This window comes from Schistocerca piceifrons, chromosome 2, assembly GCF_021461385.2.
Source record: "Schistocerca piceifrons isolate TAMUIC-IGC-003096 chromosome 2, iqSchPice1.1, whole genome shotgun sequence".
NCBI classification, from domain to species: domain Eukaryota; kingdom Metazoa; phylum Arthropoda; class Insecta; order Orthoptera; family Acrididae; genus Schistocerca; species Schistocerca piceifrons.
The window spans coordinates 805,666,636-805,680,899 of record NC_060139.1 but is presented as its reverse complement, the minus strand read 5'-3'; the positions used below and the strand labels follow the sequence as shown (position 1 = coordinate 805,680,899).

Sequence of the window (14,264 nt, the reverse complement as noted above, 5' to 3'; positions counted from 1 at the left end):
TGCTTGGCAGCTCGTATGGGTGTGGCTTATTTTTGCACTTTATTGTTAGCATGAAAATTCTTTATGATTTGAATTACAATCTGTTATACTGTCTAAAATACTCTTGGCTTACATAAAATACTTTCCAAACATAAGCAAGTTTTCCATTATTCTTATTGCTGGTTTTCCATTATTCCTATAGCTGGTTTTCCTTCGCAAATTCTATAACGTTGAGTGTCAACTATATCCTAACCTAAGAATCTCAATTCCTGCATTGACAAAATTTGTATTTTGTTGACAAAGTTTGTATATCTTTCTTCAGTAGAAATAACTCCAATTCCATTTTCCATTTTTCAGAAGAGAATTTACATTTGATGCTCCAAAGTAGTAGTACTTTCTGAAAATTACCAAAAATTTCATTATATTCTGTTTTCTTCACTGACAGGGTTGAGAATCCCTAGAACCCAGGTCCCAATGCATTACAAGATTTAATGGTGGATTCTTCCTAAGTGTTACTACTGATGGTAGTGCATCCACCATCAAGCAAACTTTCCACTTAACGATTTGAAATTGCAAATTGTAAAGAGCAAGGAACCCAGGATCACCTCTGAATTTCCAAAATAAGATCAGGTTGCTAGCCTGGAATTTTACTGACCCAGTCACCACTAACAAGTGGGAACCGATGCTTCCAAGGCAGCATCACTAACATGTGGAACTGTTGTGTCATCTTTCCACTTTAGCTTTGGACAACATGCAGACTCTTTTGCCAATTCCACCATGCTGAAGTCCACCTCCTCTGCTTTCATTGCAGCTGAGGTCTTCACCATAATCCTGAAAAGGGGCCTTTACATGGTGTTATCAGGAAGTTTTCCTCCTCCATCCTAGACAGTACATATAGACATAAAAAGGTAGCTTCTGTAGCTCAAAATAATTGGTCACATATTTCTGATTATCACCATTAATAAAACCCAGTGTATTCTAGTGGCTCACAAGGGAACATTCCTATGTGTCAACACACAATTTTAATGAAACCTGGCAGGTGTATAGAGAGGCAAAATAATGCAATACGATTTTTTTTTTCCTTTCTTTTTGTGCCCAATTTCACTCTGAAGTTGGAAACTCACCCCAAATGGTAATTTGGCATATTGTGTTTGGTGGAATATCTTCAAAACGATAATATATAAAAATGTTTCTCATATAAAAGTTGATATGTAATTCACATTCTTTAAAACTGTATAATCTAATTTTGCAACAATCCAAAATGCGAAATACCCTGCCACCATTGATTACTTCCAAAAAATAAAAACTTTTGTTGAAACATATATTAAAGAAGCTTTCAAGCAACATACTCCATGTGCACTGAAGCTTTTTTCTGAAATACTATTTTTGGAAAATAGGCTTACACAATGTGCTGTCAGAGTATTTTGAACATACTTAATTAAAATATCTCAACATTCTTTATTAGTCTATTTGCATGCTTTACTTACATTTGTTTCATATTTTAAATTATTGTTTTACATTTACTTACTTTTAGTTTTCCATTTCTATGTGCGCATTTTGTTAATTGATAATAAGTAACTCCTTATTACAACACAAAATCATTGCAGTAATGATAATCTATAAATAAATGCTTAAAACATAATCTTTCTTTACACCATACACATAAAATGAACAATTCCTTCACATAATACTCACAACGGAGAACACAAGATAAAACAAACTTCAGCAGGATTTCGAAATGTTGCAGGTGACCCTCTAAATATCCTGATTTGTATCAGGCACATTTCAGAATATTGGTAAGCCTTGGCAAAATGAACTGATTGTGTACTGGTGACTGAAGCTTAATTATGCCATTTCTCAGGTGGAAATGGACATCAAAATCATTCAACAAATCTATACATGAAAATCTCCTCACCAGGTTCTTCAAACATTGAAAGCCATATACATCTCACACAACTACACCTGTGCCGTCGAGTCCTTTGGGATCACCAAATGAACAAGTTCCTTGTCATCAGGTATGATGCTCTATATGGTTCTTTCACATTGGCAACCCTAAGAAACTAACGATAATACAGATTTTTCTCCCTCACTGGGAAAGAAAACATGTTCCATATATCTTTCGACCCGGTCAGATGTTTGTTTGCTAGATTTCAATGCAGTCACAAGGACATTTGGGGCTTCAAAAAGAGATTCTCGAGTTCTAGATCCAAACTCGCCATCAGTTTCTTTTAAAACTGTGAAGAGGCAAGTTATCAGTGTGAAAAAACCATTTTTACCGTCAAACCCGCGGACAAGAAATTATTTCACCTGGTGATTCGAAAGGACTCGACAACACAGGTACAGACATGGTATGTACATAGCTTTTGATGTTGGAATAACCTTGTGAGATTTTTAGATCTAGTTCCGTTGAACGATTTTGATGTCAATCTCTACTTGAGGAACGATATAAAAGCTGCAGTCAGTAGAACATAATCAATTCTCTTTGCCAAAACTTACTGATGTACTGCAATATGCCCAATACAAATCAGGGCATTTAGATGATCACCCATGACAAAATCAAATCCTGCTGAACTTTGCTTCACTTTGTATTCTCTGTTGTGTATATTATGTGCAGAAAATTTGTTAATTTTATGTGCATGGCGTAAGAAAACGTTACGTCTAAACATTTATTTGCAGATTATCATTATTTCAAACAAAATACATGTAAGCAAGAGAAATTGTACAACTTCAAAAAGCGATTTAAAACATAAAACACATATAAGTAAAATAAATAACATAGACTAATAATGAATGTTTAGATACTTTAATTACGTATGTTCAAAATACCCTGACAGCGCAATGTGTACAGCTTACTTTTCGGAAACGGTATTTCAGAAACTATCTTTATTACACACGGATGTACACAGCTTGAAAGCTTCTTTAATTTGTGTTGTAACAAAAGTTTTCATTTTTCAAAATTATTTAATGGTGATGGTGTATATTGCAAAATTTGAAATTATAATAAAATTCGATTAGGCCTATAGAGTTTTCAAGGATGCTGATTACATATGAAGTTTTACATGAAATACATTTTTACGTATCATCGTTTCAAAGATATTCCCTCCAAACCTAACATGCCCAATTATCTTTTGGGGCGTTTTACCCCTCAAAAGTGAAATTGGGCACAAACAAAAAAATAAATAAATAAAAAATAAGTACTGCATTATTTTGGCCTCCTTCATGATTATTGACACTTGGGAACGTTCCCTTGTCAGTGGTAAAGTGCCAACTACAACTTCAAAGACCTTGGGTTCATCCCCCGGTCAAGCAAAGGATTTTTGTCTGTCACTCGCGACTTCTTTCACCTCTAGCAATGTTCACTGACTGAATGCTGTGTTATGTCGTGGTTCAGAATCCATGTTAAACTGTATGTACCCCTTTAACTGGCTGGACAAGTCAGTTTAAAGGATAGAGGAAGATAGTGGCATACCACCTCCAACGTAACCAAAGATTGATTGCTGCTTTACTTATACTCATGCACTAGGCTTTGACTAAAGTATTCTGAAACTTTGTTATTATTCACTTCCTATGTAGATATGAAGTCCAGCCATGTATTTCACAACGGTTTCCTGTAAATAAAAATCTTTGAGGAGATGGCTGGAGTAGAGTACACATTTATAATGTACTATATGTAAGCATTTATCTGTCATTTGATGAATGCCATCAACTTTCTGTCTACAACTAAGTAACATCAGATTATTCTTCACTTTCTGAGCCACTAAATTCAAGGTCAAATTCAAGATCCACTACAGCCATTCTTATTCAGAACCATCGCCTAAAAAACTGTACAGAACAGAGGCTGAAAGCATGCATTTTGTCGACAGCCAGATTACAAATGGACGACTGGATGATCTCTAGTGGCTGAACACTTAACTACCAGCACTGAAACAGATATAAGCAAAATTTCATTTTTTCAAAGGTCCACTCTGCCCAAGTATACTTGGTATTTTCAGTTTCTATCGAATTAATACTAAGTAGATAACTCAAGACTATGTTCACGGGTTTAACAACTTCAGCAGGTGCAGGCAACAGCACCATCCATTTTGTAGCTGAAATGTGCACTGGGTTTTTCAACAAAAATGTAATGTTTACAGATGTGGCCTATTTTACACTCACTGGTCATTTTAAGAATTGGTACAGTCACATCTGGAATTATGTGAACTCACTCACACTTAGTGTTAGAACTAACTAAGGTTATTTAGTTAGCATTTTTGGATGTAATACTACGATAATCAGCTTCCAGAAATTTAACTTACTCTGGTTCCAGCATAATGAAACAGTTTATATGTGAGCACAGCTGTCAACTTTTGAGACTACTTAATACGTCAAGCGGGACCTGTTGTACAGTTAGTGTATTTGTCCAATTTAAGGCCCTTCGAGCTGAGATGATTAGCTGATAGAGGTGTGTTTCACAGCATGAGTCAGAGTATAATGCCTTGCTTGTGCTTGACAAATCTGTATGGTCCAATGCAGCAAAATTCACACACACACACACACACACACACACACACACACACACACACACACACACACACACACACAATGATGACAAACAAATGGTGTTAAGTTAATGGTACACACTGAACATGAATCTGACTGGCTATTTGCTTCTATACTCCTAAACCCAAATGCAAACTGTAGGTCAAAGAATGAATCAGCACTACTGCCGCTATAGGTTTTAATAACCAGTGTACATGGGTATAGAAGACTACAGATGCTATACATACCTGTATAAGCAAGCTTGCAATATGCAGCTGGCCATAGAAGATACTTCGATGAAGGGGAGTATAGCCAGACTCCAGATCACGAACATTCACATTTGCACCGGCATGTTGCAATAGCCATCTTGCTAGATTATATCGGCCACAGGATGCTGCCATATGTAGAGCAGTGCGACCCAAGTAGTCGCTGACTTGACCACAACTGCAGCATAGCCACTGAAGATATCCCGCCAATAATTCATCTCCTAATTGACGACGGGTAACAACACTGCAGATCTCCATTCCATGTTGTTGTGAACGACAATGTTCATGACACTCACGTTCTGAAGCACATCTATTCATTGTGACAGAGGTAATTGTGGAACTGCTGCTATCTTTTAAAGAAACCTCTAACAGACCCTGCTTCCTCTTTTACGTTTTCAAGACAACACGTAGCTTATGTATATCCACACATTTATTGCAAACAAATATGATATTTTTACTTGCAAGAGTAACACTGCCACAAAAAAGAAATGTTAATGACAGGAAGCTTATTTTTCAAGAATAAATAAAATGTTGTATTACTTGCTCATTCAAACAAACATCTGTCTCTTCTGTTTACAAAAATATAATCATTTGCTGTACAACTTTATTGCACATTCACACACTCTAACAAAACCTCAACTATATACATTTGTATTCAGCACCATATGGCTTTGAAACAGCCTTTCACATTGCACTTTTAATGGGAAGCTCTTGACTAGATTGGCCATGCACGGAGTATAGTAATTGGCGGCAGCACAATTAATACTCCGATACAAATCACAGTGATTAATCTTCAGTCTTTTTATTAAGTTGTGTTTTTCACTTTGCAATTCTTGGTGTTTAGGCACTCGTGCCCCCTGGTGCAGGGGGCAAAATACACCACTTTTATTTAGGCAGCCATAATAGGAAAGAGATTTGCCTGAAACAGAAGAAAACACTGCTCTGCAATTCATACTTACAATACACACTCCTAACACATTTAAACTATATTTTTTACTAATTTAAGCTATCCATTTCATGTTTACAGCACTGCAACAGTAATATAAAAGGCAAATTAGCCACATTCATACTACATCAAGTATGTTTGTGATATAGCTCGTGTTATGAATTCAGATGATCTACTGTTATGCTCAGGTTTGGATGTGGAAGCACAGGGAAAGCCAATATCTGCAAATTATACAGCGACACCAGAAATTATGTGTTCTAACTTTTGCACACTTTTCTTCATTACTAAGTTTCCTTCTCTAAGTTGTTATGCATATCTCTGAATTTTACTGGGGAGCTACAAACTGAATGTTATAACTTTTCTGAAAATTAGGTTTTATTATTATTTTCAATGTAATTATCTTCGAAGTTATTAATACTTTCCATGTAGATATACAGTGAGATGTTACATGTATGAGGTTCATTCAAATGAAACCTGGTCAGGTGGCACAACGTAACTGCAAGTATGGTGGCGCCATCTATTGGTAAAGAGACGGATACGTGCACACCGTTTGATGTTGCATAGCATCAGTGTGGTTTCACGCCGAAGAGAAGGTGGTCACACAAGTTACCATCCACTACCGAACATGCAGGCGAGTAAGCAGCAACAATGAGGGCTGATTCGATTTTTGGCAGCGGAGGGAGTTCGAGGCTGTTAAATGTATCGACGGAACGAGGCCGTGTACGGTGAGTACAGTCTGAGTCGTTCAAGTGTTGTGGAATGACACAAACGATTCGCTGAGGGGCGTGAGTCATTGGATGATGATGATGATGATGATGGTCGTCCTGGACAGGCTCATCACATCATCACACTGGAAATAGTTGCGGAAGTGAATGCTTTAGTCTTGGACAGCTGCAAAATAGCCGTTGACGAGAGCCATTTGTCACTGCGTATTAACGAGGGCACCGCCCACACCATAATGTATCAACTTTCGAAAAATTTGTGTGCAGTGGGTTCCCCACCAACTGACCGCCAAACAGTGCAATACTCGAATGGTGCTGTCTTTGAGTCATCTGCAAAGTTAACATGAGCATATTGTCAAAGCTGACGAAACATGGTGTCATCATTTTGAACTAGAAAGCAAGAGTCAGTGCAAGCAGTGGAAACGCTGGAACGTCCACCATACAATCCAGACGTTTCACCGTGTGACTCTCGTGTTTGGACCTATGAAACAAGCTATTCACAGACATCGATTTGAAACGGACAACGAAGTGTGTGACAGGGTCCAGGCCTGGATCCAACAGCAGCCTACTAGCTTCTTCAAGGATGAAATAGAGCGGCTAGTGTCGCAATGGGACAAATGTGCCAACAGTTTTGTCAGCTATTTTTGAGTATGTGTACTGTATATAACTACAGTTTCGGGTTAGTAAAATTGTTAAAATTACTTTACACTAGTGACCGGGTTTCATTTCAATGCACGTTATATTATAAATTAGTTTCCAATAAAGGTGTATATAACAGCAACAACAAGAACAACAGCAGCAGCAGCAGCAGCAGCAGCAGCAGCAGCTACAGAAAGAAAATTAATTTACAGTGGGAAGCGAGCAGACTCTTAACATGATATAATGTGTCACAACATTAAGAAATGTTAATTACAAGGTAGCCCAACATTTTGCATTATAGCTTCAGACATTCTTAATTTTATTCGAGTGGACTGACTTACTATAGGGTTGCCAATCCCTCGATCCTGGGAGTATAAGACCAATAAAATTCTTCTAAAGGGAATGAGATATGCAGTCTAACTCTTGACATTTTAATATGGGATAGGCAAACAAAAATAATTTCAATACAAAATGGATAAAATTAACTATATAAAAAGAGTGAATTACCATATGGTGCAGCGAAAAATGCTGTCTGAAAACAGTCAGAAACAATTTGGAGCTTCTTGTGCTGCATGAGGCATACCTTCAGTATCCAACTGACAGGTCCACTGCCACTGTGAAAAAATGCTAACGAAATTTGTGACTGTATTGAGGGTTTCTTGGTAGGAAAGAGACAGCATCAAATCTTGGATCAAAAGCTATAGTAAGATGCACCAGTAACTTCAGGTAAAGTGTGTTGGTATTTTTTTGTGTTAAGTGTTGTGTACGAATTAACTGACAGACACCATCAATGGTGCCCTCAGACTTTTCACCAATGATGTAATTAGTTAAATGAAGTACTATCAGAGAAACATTGTACAAATATTCAATCAGATCTTAAGATTTGAAAGTGGTGTGAAGACTGGTAACTTGTTTTGAATATTCATAAATGTAAAAATAGCACAAATCACAAAACCTGAAAATGTGGTCTCCTATGACCGAAATATCAATGTGTCACAAATGGAATTGGCCAACTCATACAAAATCCAGACTGTCTGAAACTGGGGGTAAGAAATGGAATGATGCCACAAGCTCAGTCACAGGTAAAATACATATCTCTACTGCTTCACACACAGCCAGTGTCTACTGAATAATAATCAACATTGCTTTCAAACAGGTAGAAATACAACACATGCTATGCAATATTGCCCCTCATTGATTCTGTAGAGCACCGCTTCATTTCTTGTTAGGTTCACTCAGTTTCAACATTCTTCTGTAACACCACATGTCAAACACTTTGATTCTCTTCTTTTCCAGTTTTCCCACAATTTATGATTCACTGCCATACAATGTAGTGTCCAGGCATGCTTTCTCAAAATGTTTTCCTATGATTAAGGCCTTTGTCTTAGACTAACAGATTTCTTTTCTCTAGGAATGCCCTCTTTCCCTGTGCTACTCTATTTCTTTTATCTGCCTTTTTTTCATCTGTGATGTATTACTTTGCTTCCAAGGTTGCAGAATTCCTTCACTTTGTTCACTATGTGGTCCCCAATTTTGATGTTAAGTTCGTCACTACCTCATTTCTGCTAAACCTCATTACCTATGTCTTTCTCTGTTTTACTCTCAGTCCATATTCTGAACTCTTAAGAATGCTCACTTCATTCAAGAGGTACTGTAATATTCTCAGTTTCACTGAGGGCATCAGCAACAAATAATTTATATATTTTTAACTCTCAGTTCTAATCCCAGGCCTATTCCACTATTTTCATCACTGCTTCTTTGATGTACAAGTTCAGTAGGTTTTTTTAAATCAGAGCACTTCTCTCTTGGTCCATCATTTTTATTTTTCCCTCTTGGTAGTTGCATGTACCGTAATCTACCTATCTTTCCTGATGGCTTATACCTATTTTTCAGGGAATTTCAAATATCATGCACCATTTTATATTGTCAAACACTTTCTCAAGATTTTGGACATGTGTCACTCAACAGCATGGTCATCAGTACCCTGACAAGATGTCAGCCTGAGATTCTGGAAGGGTGGGGAGGCGAGTGTGGGAGGTGGGGGGTGGGGTGATCAGAGGCTGTTCCTAAATATGGTGTATTTCATATTGAAGTCCACTTCCCTTCCCAAGCACTTTACAGGTGAGGCCCAAGAGTTCACACTGGTATCTACATCAGCCAGTATGGTGGGCAGATCTCCAGCCAAACTGTGGGCTGCCCTGCTGTCAGTATACAAGATGCACATAGCCAAAACACACTGAACCAAAAGCCTCACACCACAGTGGATCCTCCCACCAGAGGAGAAAACCATGTGCTAAAGGGCTATATCCCGTAGTCTGGTGAGTAAAACTTCCTTCCATCAGTACAGTTGGCATGAATTTCACCATGCCAGTACGGTCGATCTGAGAGGCCGCAGTTTGTTTCCTGCCACCTCCAACCATTCAATTTCCCACTGACATGATTTGTCTGTCAGATATAATGAAATGATAGTGTGCAAAGGGACAGCACATCGACATAAAACACTGCCCCGACATGTTCTCTAGCTGCTTTATCGGCTATGTTGTTTCTCTGTATCCTGATATGGCCAGTACCCAGCAAAGGATTGCCACCTCGTCATGGTGTTGGAGCCACTTAAGGAGTCATAGATGAGCTTGATCAGATTGTTTATGGAATATATTTGGTGGACTGCTTGTAGTTCAATGAGTGAGTCAGAACTGATGAGACACCTTACACTGTGATGCCTGTGAATCCACTCCAGTGGTGTCATAATGCCATATAACCTGGCATCACAATTTGTAAATTGTTCTGGGAGGTGCACCTTGAAAACCCTGTCAGGGAAAACAGCTGAACAACCGAGGGCATTCACTTGCCAGGATCCATCTGTATAAACTTAAAATTGAAGGAAAAAAGAGTTAGAAAGTACATTTTGTAACTCTCGAGTACAAGTTTTCTTGTACTGCGTAAAGCTTAAAACCAATTTGAGCTTCTGAAGACGCTATGGCAACAGTTTGTTCCATCCACAGCTGTGTATTTGCAAGTATGATATAGCTGTGTATTTGCAAGTATGATATATCCAGATCCCTGGGACAGTCAGTAGCAAGTATCCAAATGGCTTGGTCACATGGGGCCGATTCCTGAACAACCACTCACTGTTGGGGTGGACCTCCACACTAAATGCCTATGACCAAGGTAATACTGAGATTTTCAGGGCCTCCCCACCAAATCTAGCATGGCGGTTCACCAGCCTCTGCACACAGACACTTAACTGGGATGGTTCAAAATGCTCCAGTCAATATCCGAATACCTTCATGGTGGACACTGTAACATCTTGAAGTACAAAATACAGGCTGATTTATAAACAACCCTCCCATAAGCTAACTGCGATTCGACGAATGCCTTGTAAAAGTGCAGGAGGGGGGACCTGTCAGCTCCTCACGTCTTTCCACTGAGACATTTTAAAATATTCAATGATTTGAAGCCATCTGTCCACAGGTCTTTCAGATCACACACACACACACACACACACACACCCCAAGATAATAAACCACAACCAAATAAAATTTCCACCCCTTCCACCTACCCTGCCTCCAAAAATTGAAGACCTTAAAACAAATAATAACCAAAAACTAAAAAAAACTACAACAAAACAAATCCTCCACAACAAAATCAAAAAACCACAACCACCTCCCAACAACCTACCTCTGCAAACCTAACCAACCCCCCCCCCCCAAACCTAACACATCTTACTGACAGCCCTTAAAAAAACTCTAAAAATACAATAGCCCTCAGGGACATTCTTTCGCCAACAGTACTCATCTAAATGAGCCTGAAGGTTAAAAGAGCACCCCTTCCCCCTCCCAGTAACAGATTTACCAGCCCCCAAAAATCCCTCTATAGTATTAGTACAGGACCCACTCTCATAATTCTTAAACTTGGCACTGTGGTTAACTACTAAATGCTGGTACCCCTCCCAACCCAACCCACTATAAAAAGAAAACCCATCCGAAATTACAGTACTGCCCTCTTCTACATATTCCTGAATCAAACCCACTAACTCCCTTTTTGTACGATCTCAACAACCCTAAAAACACATTCTGAAGACCCAGCCCCCCACACCCATATACCAACTACAGGCTACCCCTCCCATACTTTCTCCTCCCAAACTGCGACTCGTCAATCTCCACAACTACTCCAGGTCCACTCAACTTACCCCTGTATTTAATATATTCAAGAACAAACCTCACGATAAAAAGAATACCAGTCAAGCACTGTTCACTCACTAACGACCACATCATGCGCACAGAAACTGTGAGAGGATTGATAACAAAAATGATAACTCATCAACACAATCTCACGCCTGCCCAACCTAGATTTCTCGAACCAGGAACCTCAAAGTATGGAGCACCATACGTTATTCCGAACTTTGGTAAGCCTCATAGGTTCTCCACACAATGAACACTGCATGAATTCAGCCAAAAGATTGAAAAGTTGCTGGAACTTTATAAGCGACAAGGGAGTCTCGCCCATAAGCCCCCATAACTGAAAACTATTGGTCTTCTGGGTCATATCCAGACAAAACAAAGACATAACAACAGTAATATACAAAATTCACACACAGCGAACCAAAAACAACACTACAGTAACTTAGGCATAAAAAAAATTACACCTTCAACTTGCTGCAAAATATTTCACTAGACACACAGTTAGCACCACGACAAAACCAGTCAACATCTACCACTCAAATGAACCCAATACTACACACAACTCGCAACCCATGACCACCACCAGAGAGCACCCAGACCACAGCAATTTTTTTTTTTTTTTTTTTTTTTTGGACAAGCCAGTCAAAGTAATGAAATGAAGAACACGAGCAGCTGCTCGAACGTCATCAGCTAAAGTAGATGCCAGAGACAGGACAACACGAGATTGACTAAAACGGGGACACGACAATAAAACATGGCACACTGTTAATGCATGACCACAAGAGCACTGCGGGGCTGGGTCATCGGAGAGCAGGTAGCGGTGGCTAAACCGGCAATGCCCAATCCGCAACCTGGTCAGAAGGACCTCTTCTCGCCGAGATGGTCAGGAGGAGGTTGTCCAAGCAGTTGGGAACGGTTTTACTGCCCGGAGCTTGTTTCCTTGAAGTGATGACCAAGTATCCCACCACAAAGACACAAGCCTCTTACAAACAACCCCACTAATGTCAGATGACGGGACACAATGGGAGGCTGGCCGAGGCAGGAGGACTGCAGCCTTGGCTGCAGCATCAGCAGCCTCATTCCCAGGCACTCCTACATGGCCGGGAACCCACAGAAAGCTGACAGGAGAGCCATCAGCAGCAGAAGAATGGAGGGACTGCTGGATCCGTTGCACCAAGGGATGGACCGGATATGGAGCTCCAAGGCTCTGAAGAGCACTGAGTGAATCAGGGCAGAGTACATACAATGAATGGTGGTGGCGGCGGGCATACTGAACGGCCTGATGGAGAGCAAAAAGCTCGGCTGTAAAGCTGGAACACTGGTCGAGGAGCCGGTATTTAAAGGTGCCAGCCCCGACAACAAAGGCACAGCCGACACCATCGTCAGTTTTAGAGCCATCAGTGTAAATAAAGGTGTGACTGGCAAGTCGCGCACAAAGTTCGACAAACTGTGAGCAATACACTGCAGCCGGAGTACCCTCCTTCGGGAGCGAGCTGAGGTTGAGATAAATATGAACCAGAGCCTGGAGCCACGGTGGTGTCGGGCTCTCACCCTCTCTGAAGGTGGTAGGGAGGGCAAAATCCAATTGTCGAAGCAGGCGACGAAAGCGGACTCCAGGGGGCAGCAGGGCAGACACATACAACCCATACTGACAGTTGAGAGAATCGGCGAAGAAGGACTGATAAGAGGGGTGGTCGGGCATTGACAACAGCCGGCAGGCATAGCGACAAAGCAGTGTGTCGCGCCGGTAGGTCAATGGTAATTCGGCAGCTTCAGCATAAAGACTCTCGACGGGACTAGTGAAGAATGCTCCGGTCGCAAGACGTAACCCCCAATGGTGGATGGAGTTGAGACGGCGTAAGAGGGACGGCCGAGCAGACGAGGCACCCATAATCCAGCTTTGATCGGACTATGGACCGATACAAGTGAAGCAGGACAGTGCGATCCGCTCCCCAAGATGAACCACTAAGCACTCTGAGGACATTAAGGGAACGTGTACAACGGGCAGCCAAATAAGAGACGTGCGGAGACCAACAAAGTTTCCTGTCCAGTGTGAGCCCTAGAAACTTAGTTGTGTCCACGAATGGGAGAACAACGGGACCGAGATGTAAGGATGGCGGAAGGAATGCTTTATATCGCCAAAAGTTGATGCAAACCGTCTTCTCTTCAGAGAACCGGAAGCCATTTGCCACACTCCATGAGTATAGGCTGTCTAGACAACGCTGAAGGCAGCGCTCCAGGAGGCATGTTCTCTTGGCACTGCAGTAGATCGCGAAGTCATCGACAAAAAGAGAGCCTGAGACATTAGGTGGAATGCAATCCATAATTGGATTGATCGCTATGGCAAAAAGGGCTACGCTCAAGATGGAGCCCTGAGGCACTCCGTTCTCCTGGAGGAAGACGTTGGACAATACGGAACCCACACGTACCCTAAACTTTCGATCTGTTAAAAAGGAATCAATAAAAAGGGGCAGGCGACCGCATAGACCCCACCTGTGCTTAGTGCGGAGGATACCTCTTCTCCAACAGGTATCATAAGCCTTCTCCAAATCGAAGAACACGGCTACCATTTGGCGCTTTCGTATAAAGTTGGTCATGATGAATGTCGACAAGGTCACAAGGTGGTCAACAGCAGAGCGGCGGAAACGAAAGCCGCATTGAACATTGGTAAGTAGCCGTCGAGATTCAAGAATCCAAACTAACCGAGCGTTAACCATGCGCTCCATCACCTTACAGACACAGCTTGTAAGAGAAATGGGGCGGTAACTAGAAGGAAGGTGTCTATCCTTCCCGGGTTTGGATAGAGGAACAACGATGGTGTCACGCCAACACATGGGGACTTGACCTTCAGTACAGACGCGACTGTAGGTACGAAGAAGGAAGCTTTTGCCTGCCGGAGAAAGGTGGGCCAGCATCTGAACGTGAATGGCATCTGGCCCCGGAGCAGAGGACCGGGACAGTGCAAGTGCACGTTCGAGTTCCCGCATAGTAAAGGGGGCATTATAATTTTCCA

General features: G+C 40.9%; 1 protein-coding gene across 1 annotated transcript in view; it reads right to left on the bottom strand.

Moving 5' to 3' along the window:
* Nucleotides 1-14,264, bottom strand: part of LOC124774925 (inhibitor of Bruton tyrosine kinase) — a 134,065-nt gene that overhangs the window by 111,778 nt on the left and 8,023 nt on the right. Inside the window, exon 2 of the mRNA XM_047249606.1 lies at nucleotides 4,746-5,682. Coding sequence (XP_047105562.1) covers nucleotides 4,746-5,081 — 336 coding nt within the window. The 5' untranslated portion in view covers nucleotides 5,082-5,682. The remainder of the gene's footprint in view (nucleotides 1-4,745; nucleotides 5,683-14,264) is intronic.